This window comes from Cheilinus undulatus, linkage group 7 (assembly GCF_018320785.1).
Source record: "Cheilinus undulatus linkage group 7, ASM1832078v1, whole genome shotgun sequence".
Lineage (NCBI taxonomy): Eukaryota > Metazoa > Chordata > Actinopteri > Labriformes > Labridae > Cheilinus > Cheilinus undulatus.
Genome location: NC_054871.1, coordinates 48571527 through 48590049, shown reverse-complemented (window position 1 = coordinate 48590049; position 18523 = coordinate 48571527). Strand labels below are relative to the sequence as shown.

General features: G+C 41.7%; 1 protein-coding gene across 1 annotated transcript in view; it reads left to right on the top strand.

The window, feature by feature from the left end:
- The window catches only part of scfd2 (sec1 family domain containing 2), a 282684-nt gene that overhangs the window by 49244 nt on the left and 214917 nt on the right, over positions 1-18523 (top strand). Inside the window, exon 4 of the mRNA XM_041790453.1 lies at positions 9567-9742. Coding sequence (XP_041646387.1) covers positions 9567-9742 — 176 coding nt within the window. The remainder of the gene's footprint in view (positions 1-9566; positions 9743-18523) is intronic.

Genomic DNA, 18523 nt, shown 5'->3' with positions numbered 1-18523 from the left:
TATTTACTTGGGTTGTCTTTGTGAAATATAAAAATTGGTTTGCTGATCTGAAATATTTAAGTGCAATAAATATGCAAAAAACTCAGGAATCAGAAAGGGGACAAATAATTTTTCAAGACATTTATGGGTGTCAATGTTTGTGCACTGTTGTCATCAGTCAGCAGGTTGGGATGTAATGAAAATTTTTAGGGACCAGAAGACATTGTTGTTTTTCTCCTCTGCTCTCTATCTGTCTGTAAAAGACACTAACACCAAGTGCATCTTGACACACAGGCCTGCCCACAGAGTTAGCTGGGCCCCTGTAAAATAAGAGAATGGGCACTCTCCGGTTGTAAGTTATTGATGATGTCAGTGCATGTGTTTGATCAGTAGGCTCAGGTTAGAGCCCAAAAGTGTGTCAAGTGTGTCATTATTGGGCGTTTTTTTGCATTCATTTTTACCCTTTTGTCAATTTTAACCCATGTTTGCTGCTTTTGCAACTTTTTGCCTACTTTAGCCACCTTTTTGCCATTTTTTTGCCCATTTGTGCCACTTTTTGCTGCTTCTCACACATTGTTGCCACTTTCTGCCCATTTTGCACGTCTTTTTGGAACTCTTATTCACTTTTATACAGTTTTTGCCCTTTTTTACCCATTAATGACACTTTAATTTATTCTTTTTACCACTTTTTCCCCTTTTTGTAATTTTTTGCCCCTTTTTCAATTTTCTGCCACTTAAGCCCATTTCTGCAACATCTTTTTGCAACTAGTGCCTACTTTAGCCTTCTTTTACCCATTTTTGAGACTTTTTGCCCATTTTTGCTGCTTTTAACCAGTTTTTGCTGATTTTCCAACATATTTTGCCATTTTTTGCCCATGTTTTGCTTCCATTCACCCGTATTTTGTCACTTTGTACCCATTTTTGCCAATTGTTGCAATTTTTTACTGCTTTTGGACAATTATTGCCACTTAACCCAATTTTTGTCCACCTTTAAGCCATTTTTTTGCATTATTTGCAATTTTTTGCACTTTTTTGCCACATTTTGCCCATTTTTTATCACTTTCTAACCATTTTTGCCCAGTGATGACATTTTTTTTTACCGCTTTTGGCCCATTTTTGCCATTGTTCAACACTTTTTCTATTGTTTTTTGCAACTTTTTGCGTATTTTTGCCACTCCTTTTGCCGTCTTACCCCATTTTTATCACTTTGTGCCCATTTCTACAGCTTCTAAATTATTTATGCCATTTTTTGCTATTGCAGGAGTAGCTGGACTGCATGACGGACTCTTGAGGTTTGTTTGTGCTAATCACTCCCAGAAAACATTTTCTTGAAATTATATGTAGGTTAGGGTCACTCAGAGTAGCACCCCCAATTTTCTTCCAAGCAACAACAATAATCATGCTGTTATTTTTAACTATTTTTCTAACATTTGGCCTGGTTTTAAATCTGCATCAGAAACTAATTTAAACTGATTAAGTTTTCTCTGACTGTTGAGAAGGGCAGCAGAGAGACTCGACCACTCTGCCCCCACCAGACCTTCCTGTGAAGATTCACAAAGACACAGGAAGGATGGTGTAAAGGGTGTAAGGCCGGGAAATCGGGGGGTGTGCAGGGTGGCCTGAAGGTACGAGGGGCTGAGGGGGGGTGCACATTAACTCCCCATAAAGCCTTCTTCTTCATGTTGATGTTCTGAACCAGCACCAGATGTGGGAGTATTTCCTGTTGGACTACATGGCCAGTGTTTTCTTTAGAGGGGCCAAACACACGAGTGGAGGAGAAGCAGACAGGCGGGGTTAAGGATGAAGCAAAAAAATCCACATTAGTGGGTAAAATTTGCCACTAAACACATATAAACCCTAAAACTGTAGACTGAGGGGCAAAAACTGTAAATAATTAGGAGGGAAGTTGGAAGGAATCACCTGGTGAAGCTTGTAAAGTCAGCGTTTGTGTACCTAAAGTTCATACATAGAGGAGTAAGGTTTCTTTGCTGAACATGAGGTATTTTTGAGGTAAATGCTCCAGTCCAAGCATATTCAAAAATCCTGAAAAGCTCTATTGTGAACATATCGAGCCATAAAATCCTGGCAGTCTAGTGAAAGTTCGCAGAGCTTGATGTGCCAACCATAATTCAGCACAGGACCAGGAAACAGGGCCAACGTGAGAGCCAAGCATAATTCAGCCCTAGAATAGGCAACCAAAGAATGGTGTGACGTGGGCCAAATATATCAGACTTTACAGTCCGAGAAGATCACATGAGACCGAGTGAGAAAATGTAAGATGTTGGAAAAAGAACATAAGAAGAGAAAGCCACACAAAAGCCTGTTCTCCATTACACAATCAAACAACGCTGGCTGAGCCTCAGCGCTTATCTGTGTCACTAAACTTCCCTCCAAACAGCTCTGTGATTCCTCCAGCATCTTGTTTCCAGATGCAGAAAATTTGAGGGAGATGATCTGTCAGCTGGGCTACAGTTTCAGACTGTTCCTGCAGTCTGAGCAGAGCTGGAAACTTTCCTCATTTTGAGCATCTACTAAATAAAACCGCACATGTTGGCCGACACCGTCCGCGTTCTGTTTGACAACTTATTCATCAGGGACATGGTGCTCGTAATTTTGATGAGTAATAGCTGGTATAAAAAAATATCATGTATTACAAGTAGAATTTTCACAGTTCGCAGTTTTTAATCTTTGTTACAGTTGAGAGAAACCAAACCAAAGTCCGAGACAACCATTACTGGACTATTTCTTGTTTTAAATTAGAGGCAAACCTCTACATACTGTCTACCCTGTTCAAAGATATTGATCATATTTTGTTCCAGACACATTGCAGATGTATTTGCCATCTTTATACATTGCTCAATCACTCTCACTGCAGCTTTGACCTTCAAACAAAGAATGTAAATCAGGATGCAAATAGCCTGACGGTTGGACTGTGTCCCATGTATAAAGGCGACCTGTGTTCAAGTCCAGCATGTGAAATAAAAGCTTAGAAATAAATCTAAAAACATCTATGACTGAAGATCTGTAGTATTTTCAAGCCTTTATACTTTTTGATAATCCAACCCTCCATGTTCTTCCGCTTATTTGGGGCTGGGTTGTTGTGGAAGCAGGTTGAGCAAGTCAACCCATACATCCTGTCTGGACTCCTCACCCTATCTCCAAGGTTGAGCCGAGCCACCCTCCAAAGGAAACTCATTTCAGCCACTTGAATCCGCTGTGTCGTTCTTTCTGTCTTTACCTAGAGTTCATGACCATAGGTGAGAGTTGAGAGGAAGACTGACCAGTAAATCAAAAGCTTTACCTTCCGGCTCAGCTCCCTCTTCACTACAACAGTCTGGCACAACGCCCATATAACTGCTGATGTTGCCCTAATTCAACTTTACCCTCACTCGTTAACAAGACCCAAAGATACTTGAACTCCTTCACCTGAGGCAGGGACTCACTCCCCATCTCGCAGAAGAAATCCACCGTTTTCCGGCAGGAAACTTTTTGATATGAATCAGTAAAAAATGATATTGTATAATTTTGTGTTTCACATTATGACTGTTTCGCACCATGCCAAGAGGGACTTCTCCCTCCTCCCTTAACCTCTGCTGGACTGTGTTCACAGTAGTAACCTCCTTCCGTACCTGAGCACATTTGCATCCGACACAGTAGGTGGTGGTATTTACTAACCTTGCAAAGCAGATGGATTCACCCATTTCCTTGTTTCTCACTGGCGAATCCATCTTGCAAAGTTCCCATCTGAACAGTTTCAGCCTGGTTAGAAAGTGACAGGACCAATCAGCATCGAGAGGCAGTACTTTTGGGCGAGGCAGAGTCGTGACGCAAGCAAGCAGCAACAAGAGGCCGGTGCAAGTATGGCGGAAGACATTATCGTGGATGGGCCGGTTTTATCAGAACTTGACAACATTTCTTTGTTAAAAGAAGAACAAAGAACAGCAATGATTTGTTGTCTTAAAAAAAAAAGCCAAAAGTCATGTACTGACATGTCTATAGTTGCAGTGGTTCGTGTTGTGCAGTTCTCAGTTGCAGCTATGTCATGTGTTTTGTTGCCCTGATTGGCCTGTAAAGATGTGACAGACAGAACGTTCATCCAATCACCCTCTGAGCTCTGCTCTTTACCAAATACCACCTGTGAAAGGTTTACCAGATGGATGTGCGTGAAAACAAATCCATCTTGCATGTCAGGCTAGGTATTTACATAATTTGTTTGAAAATCCACCGAGAAGTAGAAAGATGAAGAGACAACCATGACCAGCACTTTGGTAAACATTTCTTTATGCTCCTTGTGGACAGTGGAGTCCATCCTGAGGCTCTTATGGATGTTTTATTGTTTCTAAGATGCCAGCGACAACTGTCTTTCTTCGTCCACGTCTACCTGTTGCTCAGCGGCTGAAAAGGACCTATATCTGTGTTTAAATGAACAATTTAGACTACTACTGATACCAGTGTTTTTTAATGTTGCTTCTTTGGTGTTAGACGTGTTAGACTTGTTATATGTAAACATTTTCTCACATTTGACCACGGAAATTGATTGAGCTTTGTCCAACAGCTGACTTCCTCTGCAAAGTCGCAGATGTCTAATTACATTCAGCAGTAAGGTGTGTGAGATACCGCCATTAAACTGATCTGACACAACAGATTAACATTGTCTCCTGTGGCAAAAGACCACTTTTGTCTAACTGAATATACTTATAAAGAAATTATAAAATAATTTTAAAAAATTAGAAAACAAATGGTATTCAGAGGTAAATCCTTTCCAGCCATGGCTCTGGCAAGTGGCGGGTTACAGAATCAACAACTGCTTCTGTACTCGAGTACTCGCAAATCAAAAGTTCCTTGTCTGGTCAAGATCTGAAGGTTAAAATGGTGTGTAGGTGGTCCAGGTTTGAACTCGCATATAACTTCCACCCAAAGTGAGAAGAACCCACATATCAAAGCACAATATTAATCTGCAAAGAAGCTGGCGCGGGATTTACAAGTCAGTTAAGCTTATTACCTATCATTTTTTATAAACAGACTTGAAATCCCGGTCTATAATGCTCTTTTAACTTGTAATGAACCTCCCGCCTCTAGAGGCCGCTGTAGCTTGAGTTAATGACCACTGCCTTCACGTCTGGCACTTCACAGATAAAAGGTAAACATGAGAAGCTCAGCGATGGCTTAGCGGTTAGTGTGTAGTAGGAACAGGAGTGTTTGACAGTTTTTTAAAGTAGTAAATGGAGATAAAGTGCTGTGTAGGCGGTCGAGGTCAGAACCCACGTATAACTTCCACCCAAAGTGAAAAGAAGCCAAATATAAAAGCACGGTATTAATCTGCAAAGAAGAACGAAGGCTGGTGGTGCTAGTTTGTAATGTTGGCCACACTGTAGAGAGTACATCATGATAACGTCCAACCAGCTAACACAGTGACCCTATAAGGAATTAGACTCTTTTCTAGGAATTTTTTCCTCTTCACCTCCAATTTCCACATACAGTGAACGTGCCAAAAACTGCTGGGGAATCGTACTGCATAGCAAATCGCTCCCTCTCTAGTCTACCAGAGCATTTCCACAGCCGGTGCTCCAGTCTGGCAGCGGCGCACCCCTGGAGCACCACTGCGCTTCACTTTGTTCAAGATACATTGCAGGTCTTAGACTAGCCAGTAAAACTAAATGTAAATGAGCATTTAGCCAAATAGAGAAATAGACGCTTAGGAACATCCTTAGGCCAATGCACTTCTGCAAATATTTAGGAGTTTGCTTGTAGTTTCTGTCAATTCAAAACAAAACTTAACCAGTATCGGTTGCCTAGGACTTCTCTTTCTGTTGACATTGTATGGAGACAAATATCAATATCTCTTTGTCTTTACTAGTTTCATTACAGAGTTTAAAATTCTGGTACAGCTCTCGTCTCTATCTGAAGGGCCTGCCAATGAAGACAGAGTAGTTTCTACGTGTGGCCTCCCTTTTTTCCAAATACATTCACTTCTGGCTACATCTAAAATGCAGAATTGTGCCTCAGAACCAATGCCGACAAACAAAACTGTGACATTATAGAGCCATTACTCGTGCAGAAGCAGTGAGCATTGATTGTGTTTATGTCATGTTTCATATTAAATGTCCATAAATAAAGACAATGGGAGCAGGACACATGGAGTTATGTGCATTTAATGCACTATGACATCTGCATTCCTGTGTAAGTTCACCTGAGATGTGTGCCGAATACATTTACAGCAGTGTCACCTCAGACAGCAGCAGAAACCTGAACTTTTGGGCCATTTTAATACTCTTTGGAGAGTATTTCTTACATCAGCATCCATAAAAGTAATCACATTTTCAGTCCTGTGCTATAAACAGTCCGAGATTCTGCCCATTTCAGCCTGATGTTCAGGAGTGGCAGCTGAGTCTCAGTCATGATCAAAGTCCTGAACAATGCAGAAAAGGAGCAGAGGCTAACCGTGATTTAGTCGGCTTACTGGAAGATGACTTGCATTCGAGGTGCAGGAGGTTACTCGGAGGCTAAGTGTCATGTGATGTCAGCTTGGAGCTGAACGGCGGCCTGCCTCAGCAGCTGGACAGACTCATAAGCAATTCTGCATGGACAGGGGACACAGGAAGGCTGGGAGACTTTTATTTATACACTCTGAGAGGAGGGAAGTCCTGGAAATTTTATTTGTGCGTGCATGTTGGGGCCCCCTTCCAGACTTTACTGTACAGGAGAAAAGAGCTACAACAGGGGAGAAATACAGCCACATTCATCAGACTGGGTCAAAGAAAAGTTCTTGCATGTTGCAAAGAGTATGTATCATGTGTCAATGATCCTTTAAAGTGGTCTTCAGGGGGATTTCTTCTCCAGTTTGGACTGTTTTTGTATTCCAAATTTAAAGGCAAACTGAGTGGGAGTTTGGTTTCTGGTTTGTAAACACATCATTGAAAGTCCACCCCTCCTTCACTGCTTCCTCTTGGATTGGTGCTAATGATCTGGCACCTGGTCGCTAAATTTTTATAGCATCCCATCATCACACCTTGATGGCTTTTATTGGCAGGGGGCTGCACACCCACTGCCCAAAGGGTGACGCCAAGAAAGGTCCCAAACAGTCTGTGTGGATAGAAACCACCAGACTTTAAAGTGGGCCGTAAGTGATGATAGATGAGGATTATTCTTGACTATATGGATTTGTGAAGGATAACCAAATCATGCTGCCTTTAACAAGATATAAATATAAATTAGAGCATTTTAACTGATGGCACATCTCATTTGATTGACAGATAGCTTGATAGGCAGACGCTACCGCCACTTAAGTGATAGCTTAATTGGCAGGAAGTCAAGCTCAGTGGGCGGGCTCTTGGCTACTGTTGAGTTGATCCAAAGTTTGGTTGAGATCACCAGTTCAGTATGGAAGCTGCCACGGATTGGCTTTAAAAGCTGTTTGAGTCCGCCTATTGTAATCAAACAGCTGACGTCACACAGGCTTTGTCCAATTCTTTTTATAGTTTATGTAAGCAACACAAGCTGATGTCTTCAGCACTGCAGGATAGGAGCAGGTCATTGTTGTCACCTCAGATTCAACAGTTTCATTGAAGGTTAAGCCACACTCTTTCCTTTTGCAACATCCTAGCTGTGTGAGAATTTTTTTTTTTTTCTGCTGTTGCAGCAATTACACTGACACTGAAAATTTCCCACTGTAGTCGCTGAAATGATTGCTGGGCTTAAATATTTTATTTAAAGATGTTTCTGAAGTTTGAATTTTCAGCAAAGTGTTCATCTTCAGAGGGCTGGAATTTTAAAACTCAAAATATGGGGTTTTATGTTGGGGTAAATCCTTAAAAAAGGAATTTATGTGCAAAAGTTGTGAATGCCAGTGTGTTTGCCGTGCATTTACATGTTTTTGCATGTTGATATGTACAGTGAGGGGTGGGGAGGGTGAAGATATTTTCATCTGCCAAAGGGGGGCATGAAAAAAAGTTTGGGAACTTCTCGTCTATGGGGTGTTGCCCAGATAGATATGAAGTATTTCTCATGCCATGGATATGTGGAACAATTTATTATGATATTAAAAGTAATATAATCACTTGTGTAGCACCTTTAAAAACAGAGGTTTTACAAAATGCTTTGCCAATAAGCAGAATCACAATTACGACAAAGCATCAAACACACACAGCAGAACACAAACCCCAACAACTCAAGAACACATGAAAAACTCAGCCAGCATCGTAAGTCCAACATCATAAAAACCCAGTAGAACATTATAGACATGAAATCGTGTGAAGTTAGAAAGACATTATAAAAACCCAGATATGTAATATTCCAGAATAAAAATGAAAACCAGCAATAAGAACCCCGAATAACCTCGACTAATCCAGGCATCACAGGAACCCAACCTTATAAAAGTCTAACTGGCATGCCAGGTTATTTTTTCTTACTTGTTGCAAAAAATTCAAACTTCTGTGACATTTTCATTGCACATGATATTATTGCAATTGACTGTGCAACAGTATAACAGGTCAGGTATGGGAGCATATGCCAATTCAGCATTTCCCTGCATTAGCATTGGTCCTGTGCTGCTCTGGCCTCCTGATGGCCATCCTCCAGGCCTCACCAGGCCCATGCCCTGCTTTCCAGGTATCCTCCCAGCTGGCCCCCCCCCACCGTGCAGGCCGTCGACCCTTAGTGTCTGGACTAGCCCAGCGGGTCATGGGCACCCAGTATGAGGTGTGCTTGATCAGGACCAGGAAAGCGCGGCACATAACTGTAAAGGGGTCGCTGCCGTTACTGTATCAGGCAGCTGACCCTTCCCATCCCCACTCTCTTGAGCATGTCAGCGTTAGGCATGGTCTTGCAAGCGATACCCAAAGAGTTGTCACAGAGGAGTCAAGTCGGCACCTCTAGCCATCAGGCAACGTCCAGGCCTCACAAGAGTATAGTAAGACTGGAAGGACTGGGGACCCAATTAAACATGCCTACATGATCTACCTTTCTTATATATTTATCTCTGTCTGTATTATAAAACAAACCCATCTTTAGTCACACTCAGGACTTCTTTGGAGCTGTTGGAGTTGCAGCACACCTGCGCTAGTCAAACGTGCCTAAGCGCACATACACTCTTAGCGGTGTTTACTCATAAACTGTGAGTCATGTAAACACTTCACTAAAGTCTCAGACAGTAAATCTCCACCTGGACGATGATCACATAAAGAATATAACTCTGCCTGGCACACACGCTCTCCTCTGAGCTGCTCTGTCTTCCCCCCAGCCTTTTACTCATTAAGATAATATTATTGTCTGTTTTGGTATCAGTTTCTCCCCTCTGCCCTGAGCAGAGTGTGTGATCTTTATTAAAAATGCTGTTATGCTTGGAAAAAGGCTGTCTATTTATTCTGATTCCATGCTCTGCTCTTCTCATCATGAGGATAACTGTGTAAGTTTGTGTGTGTCCGCTGTAACCTTTAACACGTCTGCTTGTTTGTAACAAACAAACAAAAACAGATGATTATAGGCCAGCAGTCAGGAGGGCGTTTGTGGCTTATGTGAAATGTAAAGTAATATCTCACCAATATTGAATGAGGAGTTTGTAAAAACAGTATCTTTTCCCCTCTTCTCAGGCCGCGTGACCCCTGAACAGCTGTGCTCCTACGTCCAGCTGTTCCGAAGCAGCTGGGGGGCGCTAGAGAGCCACTGCGGGGTGCTCCAGCTGGGGTTGGCCACAGCCCAGACACTCCGCCACCCCCACCTGCCCCGCTGGGACGCCTGCCTGGCCTTCGAGCGTCTGCTGCTGCAGGTTTGTACTCATCTTACACAGAACTGATATCCATATGTTCTATAGGCGATGAAAAATATAAAGGCTCCTTTTATAAGCACCACTTTAAAAAATCTGATACCGGCAACGACAAAAAGACTGACAGAAACTTTTTTTCAAACTCTGTGATTTATTTTCAAGAACTTGGATCAGATAACTGCATGGAGGCAGTCTTTTATTTTATATTCTATTCAAGGGTCAAGCAACTGAATAAAAGAGGACTACAGTTCCCTAGAAACAGAGCTCTGTTTTAGTAAACTAGGATGGGCAAAAAGTTTTGTTTTTGCTTCAGAAGATTGCCACAGCCTTCAGCTTCTGACCAGGGTGGCCTCTCGCTCTACTCAGATCTCAATAAGGATGATATAAATTTGGTATTTTGATAATGATAACTCTATATATATATATATATATATATATATATATATTAGATATAGTGTTATACATTTTAAAGCATACATGTGACAATTCAAGATATTTGTTTTTAGGTTGATCTAAGATTAATTTGTGACTCAGAAATTTTTTTTTCCATGTACTCACCTCTGGTAAAAGAAACAAAGTTGCATGTCATTAAATGCTATGATAGAAAAACCATAAATTTACTATGCCTGGTGATTAAGGATGTTCCTAAGCATCTGTTCCACCATTCAGCTAAACACTCATTAAATTTAGTTTAACCAACTAGTCTGAAGAGGAAAATATCCCTAGAAAACAGTCTACTTCCTCACAGGACCATTGTGTTTGCGGGTGTGATGTTAGCCTGATGTACTCTGCACAGCGTGGCTAACATTAAGAGCTAGCACCGCCAGCCTTCATTCCTCCTTGCAGATTAATATCGTACTTTGATGAGTGGCCTCTTTTCACTTCTGTTGAGTAGTTATACGTGAGTTCAACCCTCGACAACCTACGTAGCACTTTATTTCCATTTACTACTTTAAAAAACTGTAATACCACGCTGTTCCTGCTACATGCTAACCGCTAAGCTACCGCTGAGCTTCTCATATTTACTTCTGTGCCAAACAGGAAGGCAGCAGCCATTAACTGAAGCTACAGAGGCCTCTAGTGGCGGGAGGTTTATTACAATTTAAAAGAGCATTATAGACCAGGATTTCAAGCCTGTGTTCATTAAAAAATGATAGGCATTTAGTAGGGATGTTCCAATATAATTTTTCCTTCCCTATGTGTTTCCGATTCCAAGGTGTTGGGTATTGGCCGATACCGAGTACATATCTGATACCAGCGTGAACTTTCTGGACTGACTGTGCAGACTGGCAATTATTTTAGACCTATATTTGACTCAGAACATGGCTCAACAAATAGAATCATAATGTGCACAGCATCTCTGTGACCCTAAAGTTGTTTTTCTGCTGATTATTGAGTTATACTGCTAAATATTAAGATAACAATAATACAGGGGGCTGCATCACAGGCTCTCTATATCTCATTATGCTCTGTTCAGTCAGCATGACGTGATTACAAGAGAAAAAACAAGTAAGAGGCAATGATTTATGGTTCAAAAGTTATTTAATTTTAGATAATCTATGTCACATCTTGTCGTGCACAACAGCATCGGTCTGGAAGGCATTTTAATCATTACATTGAGAGAAAAACTGTCACGCAGCTTCCATTCTTTGCTGCTGCAGTGGGTCCTTTGGTTCTTCTTCACTGCTCTAAAACATTAGCTCGTGCATGCAGTACTTCCAGTAGTGAAGAAGAATTGATTTCCCGTTGATATCACTAACATTTAGCATGGCTACATGAAGCAAAATATAAAGCTACACCAAACGATATCAGATCGGTGCAGGAACTTGTGTACGTTCCGATACCAATGCCTGCATTTTAAGCAGTATTGGGCGTATTTTCAATACTGGTATCGTTATCAGAACGATACCTTATAAATAGTTAATCCAAGTTGTTAATTCGATGCTGGCTAATTTGATTAACTAATTAAACTGTTTTACCTATTAATCTTGCACATCCCTACTGGTGATCAAGGGCCTTATCAAAAATTCTGCTACACAATACATAAAAATCTTTAAGTTTTCATTTCTGTTTAGTTTTTTTATTTTGTCTTTTTAGTCCCATAACTTTTTAAAAATCAGGTGACATTGCTGCATCCCACATATTCTTAAAGTCCAAGTTGCCATGATAAAGGATGATAGAGCTTGCCTGTGCACCACAGGGTTGATGTTTTACAAGCTTTTTAAGACAAAAAGTCCAGGCAAGACACAATGCTTTAAAACAGCTGAGAGCTCTGAGGGTTTACCCTAAAATTGAAGGATGCACTCATATTGTGCAATCATGATCATGCTCAAGCAAGTTTGTCTCCCAAAGTCCACTTTCTTTATCAAGTATGATTGCTCTCAATAATTTTTTCCTGGCACAAAATTGACATAAACATGACATTTAATTGTTGCTAATGAAGAAGGCACTGATACTGCATTTTCACAGACTAAGTACGAGTGCTTACATTGGGGTGCTCACTGATACCAAGTACAAATATGAGTGCTTAATAAATCCATAATTGCTCTTTAAAGTAGTTTAAAAGTTTGTTTCATTTTCAGATGTTCTTCATCTCTCTGCACAAAAATTTACCACTGCATAGTTTTCATTCTCCTCTAAATTTTTCTGTAACCTTGCAAAGCAGATGCCCGTTTCCTTGTTTATCACCGACAAATCCATCTTGCAAAGCTCCCATCAGAAGTGTTTGGGCCTGGATAGAAAGTGACAGGACCAATCAGCAACAAGGGGCAGTACTTTCAGGTGCAGCAGAGTCATGACTTAAACAAGCAGCAGCAAGAGCTGGTGCAGTCATGGAGGAAGAGATTAGCGTGGATGCTGCTAAAGCACCAGTTTTATCAGAACTTGACAACATTTCTTTGTTAAAAGAAGAACAAAGAGCAGCAGTGAGTTGTTTTCTTTTCAAAACGACAAAAGTTGATTACTTACTAAGGCTGTTGGAATGAATTTCAGGGTTTGAATATAATTCGAATATTAAAAACTTAATGAAATTCGAATGCTTAAATCACTATTCAAATGTGGTTTTTATATATATATATATTTTGACGTTTTTAATCGTTCTCAAGTCTCTTCCCTTTCTCCTGAGCTTGTACTTCACCCATATGTGTACAGAAACCAAATGTTTCATCAAATGACACGTAACATGATAAACAATAAAGTTTTCACACTCATAACGCCAAGGCGCAACAGTGGCCACTCGCATGACGAACGGGCGACAAACATCAGGAGGTGTGTGAAAAGGTTAAACGGGAGGAGGAGGAGGGTTGAGGTGTGGCAACGGGGACGCACTGGGAGGAGAAAAGCGCTCTCAGTGTGTCATGGGGGACCTTTTTGGGGTTTATCGCCAAGGTGGTGAACACTCTGGTGGTGATTTGGCTAGTGAGACTTCACTACAACAAGAGATGCTGACGTACGAGAGTGAAACCGCGCTGCCCACCGACAGTAACCCGCTGTCATGATGGAAAATGTCCCAGTCCAGGTATCCTCTCCTGTCCTGGCTGGCACGCCGTTACCTGGACATCCCGGGCACCTCCATCAGGGTGGAGAAAACCCTCTCCATCCTGACAGGACAATTGTGAACAAAAAACGCTCTGCTCTTGATTCAGAAAACGTGGATAGCCTCGTGTTTTTTGGTAACAACTTTGACGTTCAATTTCTAACCCGTTTATTTGTATTAAAGTTGACCAACAGTACTAAACCTGTTAAAGGCATCTTAATGATGGCACCGACAACCAATACTGGTATCAAACTGTGCATCCCTAATGCAGATGAATGAGCTGCCTTGCATCATGGAGAAAACCAGGAGTGTTAAAAGGCTATAGAGCCACAAAGTCAGTGAGGTTGCTTCCATTGTGCTGACACTGAGACCAGGTTTCTTGTAAACAAAACATGCATGTGTCTTATTTTGACATGATGACATGTTTACTAAAGGTAACTATGCTCAGGCCTGCCTGGGCTTGGAGCACAGTTAGTGAATGCCAGCGTGGGACAGTGGAGGGGGGGACAATGGGGCTTCAGCATACTGGCACAGTGTGAGTGTGCTCCCCCCCTCCCAAAATAAAGGAATTCTCCTTAAGGTACAAAAACAGCACATTTACCGGCAGTAAATTTGTAGTAAAGTCAGTAATTACTCCTTCACATCTTTCCGCTGAGGTAAATATTTATTACTGATGCTCAGCAGGTAAGTGGGTGTCTGTGGTTTACTCGACGTAGGCCAGAATGTTGTTTTAAACTGACAGAGACCGGAAAAAATGCAGATTCCCCTCCATCATAAACAAGCCGAGTTGTGTTTGTAAGGAAAACATTCAAATCCAGTAAATACTGCAAAGGCCAGATTTCCAGCATGTTGTTTAGAGGCGTTACAGTTCAGAGGTGGAGGAGGCGGATGGATGCCATGTGTTCGACTGTGGAGAGGTCAGAGAGCAAAGCTGATGGAGACGGAGAAGCAGACATACAGTTATAAGATCAGCTTTTAACCACTAATCAACAGATATTCCTGGGAATATCCTTCCAGATCTTTACGGCGCCTCTCTCTGCATTATTAACTTTACACTAAGACCGTTCCTCTTCCTCCCTTACCTTGCTCATTTCATTGAGTCTCTTTATGTTCCTGAAGCTGTAAAGCAAGCAATAAGACGGCCGAGTATTTAGGAACTTATTAAACTAAATCACGGAAAAATAAAACAAGCTCGCAGTGGTGCCCTGTGCCAAATTGGAATTTAAAAACAACCTCATAAACCTTAGTCCTCAGCTGGGGCCATCGCTGCGTTATTAAATAAAAGAAGACTTTAGGGCTTATTCTTCCAGTATCCACTTTCTCCATTACTCCACTTTGATCTGCTCCCTGGTGGATGTCTGCTTTACCTGGAGAATTTAAAGTCCTACCTCCTCACCACTCTCCATGCAGCCTTATCAGGCCTGTAGGTGACTGTGTGCAGGTGGAGCCTGTCTCATTAAACAGATATGTTAATAACAGACTGCTGCTGTATTCACAGCACATGTAGCACTTGGCCTGAATTCAGCGTGACATTCTTCAGATTTAAATCTCACAATCGTGCCTTGAGCCCGATGTGAGGGTCCATGTTTGCAATCAAAACGAGACGGAGTTTTATTGAGGTATTAGGGGAAATGAGTTGTGTGTCCTCTGTGCCCCCTCTGTTTATTTAATTTCCATGTGAGGTTTTTGCTCCGGCTCAACATGGACACAGAAAAGTTAATTACATTACAAAATGGCGGGGCTGAAATGCCTCTCGGCCCAGCCTGGCGGTCGGTTTGTGTTTGCTCTCTCTGAGTGTGTGAGGGCTTCTGTGGGTACAGAGCCGGACACTCAGCGCCTGTGGACAGTGTCGGTTCATTCAGGCCGCTGTGGCGTTCTGAGGGGCTTTGCAGTGGGCAGTAACCGAAATGAGGCAAAGGGCCATCGAGTTCAAGACCCAGCCTAGTTTATGCTTTTACAGTGCTGACAGTCAAGGCATATTCTTCACTTTTTATAGATACACTGTTTAAAAACTGCTAAATGAGGAATTTCCAGATCAGCAAAGGTGACAACGTGAACTCTTTGAGACACTGACAGTGCCTTATAACTGAGTTTCATACTTGTTTGCATCTCATGTGTATTGTTGCTATCATGTAAACCAGCTAATGATGGGTTTTATATCATTCTAGTCTTTGCTTTCTCCAATACTAGCCCTACTGAAAAACTCCAGTCCAGTTTATCCTGAATCAGAAGTGATTTTATATATATATTTTAATGTAGTTTAGAGATGCACGATAATTATCGGTACCAATAAGTTATCAACTGATATTGCAAATAAATTAGCCCATTTGTGCTTGTGTGAAAGTTATCATTCAAACCCTGATAGGGATCGAAGAACTGGGCTGAGAGTGCTTGAAAAGGTGGATCTCACTCTGCGTGAGTGAGAACATGAACCAACCTCAATCAAACCAGCTACCGTGGCTAGATGAACATGTGCTAAAAACCACAGGTGGTCCTAGAGGATCGAAGCTGTCCTTTACAGTGGTGCAACTCCAGAACAATACACTGAACTAATGCTCCAAATACTTCTGTTTACCCTCATTAAGCCGGGTACGACGGTTGTGGCAGAATGTCATCTCACACTGTGCAACTGAATCATTTACGATGCACGACCATCGTGCACGAGTTGTGTGCTCACACTGTGCGACTGAAATTGGGACGGACTGTGACAGAAACCCGCGGAGTTTCCTTTTTAAAAAGACTCCAAACTCAGGGTGAAATGTCTCCATTCATTTTCTATCTCTCCCGCTCTCTCTCCCGCTCTCTCTCCCTCTCTCACTAACTCTCCCTCTCCTGCTACCTCTCTTTATCCCACACACACAAACATCATCACCTCAGGTCCGCGGAGAGGAATATTTCCTGCTCGTTTATTTACTTTATCATAGCGGGATGCGTCAGAAAGTCATTTCAGCCGTTGTCATAGTAATTTCGGATGTTGTCTGACAGTTTACAAAGAAAAACAGTCCCCCAAAGTTGTTTATTCTGCTCGCATTTCTGCTCTCACTGTGAAGTGTCTGGAGTCATACGACCAAAATATCAAACATGCCAGAAATCCTCATGACCAGCTGGAAGCAGATCGTGTGGTCGTACGACGGGCTGTGGTCGGCCATCGTATGCCCCTGTACACAGCACAAGAAACGACACCCTATCTGACTGAGAGTCCCTCTGACTCCAAATTCGTGGCTGAATCGCAGGAAAATCGCAGTGTACACCCAGCTTTAGAGTATAGCAGTGGTTTTCTAACTTTTTTGGTCCAAAGCACAGCGTATTCACATCCATGCAAATAGCCTCTTTTAAACTTGTTGCAGTATCCTCAGTAGTTGTATAGTGGTAGTAGTAATGTATGGCTGTACAATTCCTAAGGCACACCTAGATGCCCCTTTAGGTGCACCAGTGTGCGCCACACCACATGAGAACCACTGATGCAGAGCCTCTTCAAGGGCACCTGTGGTTTACGCAGACTAATGTCATCGCTGATTTTGCCGTGTGCATGCAGAATAATTAGTGCTGTTACTCGATAAAACACAAAAAATCAAGTTAATCACATCACTATGCTGTAATTAATCATGATTAAGCACAGCATTTTTTATAGTTTAAGCAGGGCCTTACAGTGTGACATATATGTCGCAAATGCTACTAGAAAATTGGTCTGTGCTAAGAGGTTTTCACTCCTCATCACACAGGTGCTATGACAAAGCGAGAGAGGTGTGTGCATGCCAGACACGCAGATAAGACTTTAGGTTTGACTTGTTGCCCCAAAAACTTCACTTTGATCTGAGATTTGAATTTCATGCCCAGTTCATTTATTTCTTATTTCTGGTACATTTAGACTCAAGTGTTTTTACCTCTCGTCATGCGCAATACTGTGCGTACTGGAGCGCGAGCGGCCGCGCTCCGTGATGGTGAGAGAGGGACCAGCTGCAGCTCTTACAGACGGGGCAGGCTCAGGGCAGACGCAGTACAGGTGTCATGTTGAAGAGGAGCGCTGCTATAATCCCGAGTTTTATTTAAAGGCACGTAGGCTAGACGATGTTAAAAACGTGTTTCTACTAGCTTACTTCTCCGTTAGCCTACGTGCCTTTACCAATTACGGACTGATGGTCGCAGTGAGTTGGCTGTCAGTGAGAGGACAGAGCTCTCAGTCTGCTAACTTTTGATAAAACATTAATGTATAAAATGATGCATTTTTTCTCCACTGATATCGTAGCTGCTGCTGTTTGGTTAACAAGCCAATACACGACTGAATTTAGCATACAGGTCCGATATGACGCGGACGGACAGACAGCAGTGAACGAGGGAGAGATGAGGGAAAGAGAGCGAGAGAGGAGCACGGAGTAGATAATACAGCCCCACACTTCATAAACTTTGTGTGTATTGTTAGGGTAAAGACGCGATTTAGAGATAACTTTTTAAAATTACCGTTGAACTCTGTTAGTACTGATGTTATGATTACACTGTTAGAGAGAAAAAAAGCGTCTGATCATTTACATTAGTTTTATAAACATCAGACCCCAGTGTGATACTGCGATACGGACCAAACTCTAACAGTGTTTAATGAATGTCTAATAATGTTAGGAATATTTTTATGCACAATATTGGGGTTTATACAATATGGGGATATTTAGAAATAAGATTTAGCTGATATTTATACCAATATATAAATGCATAGACCTAACACTTCAGTCCTTGAAAAACAGTTTAAGGATGAACACAGAAACATACTTCAGTCTCTAGAGCACACTAAAGTTCAAGCAATAAGGATGAACACAGAAAAAGGATTCCAGCAGCAAATAGCAGCACAGACTGAGTTAATTTGCTCCTCTGTCTGATCTCAAAGTCTGATTTCTAAATCATACTGCTCTAATCATCTTCAAGCACCACACTTCTGTAAAGTTAGTCAGGTTCCAGCAGTTTGCTCTTGTTCTGTGTCTGAATGTGGAGATGAACAATAAGCGTCTCTCTTCTCTGTGATTGGCTGTTTGCTTTGGTAGACATTAATGAGAGCTGTAATTTAGGCTGTTTTGGTTTTGCTTTAAAGTACTTTCACTTACTGAGCATATAATTTGGTTACATGTAACAAACATTTTATATATTGTGCTACAGGTTTTTGTTCTGTGCTACGAGATTGTCGACCTCTGTAGCACCAGTGCTATGGGCAAAAAAAGTTTACATACAGCCCTGGTTTAAGTAGATTTCTATGTTTTTAGATT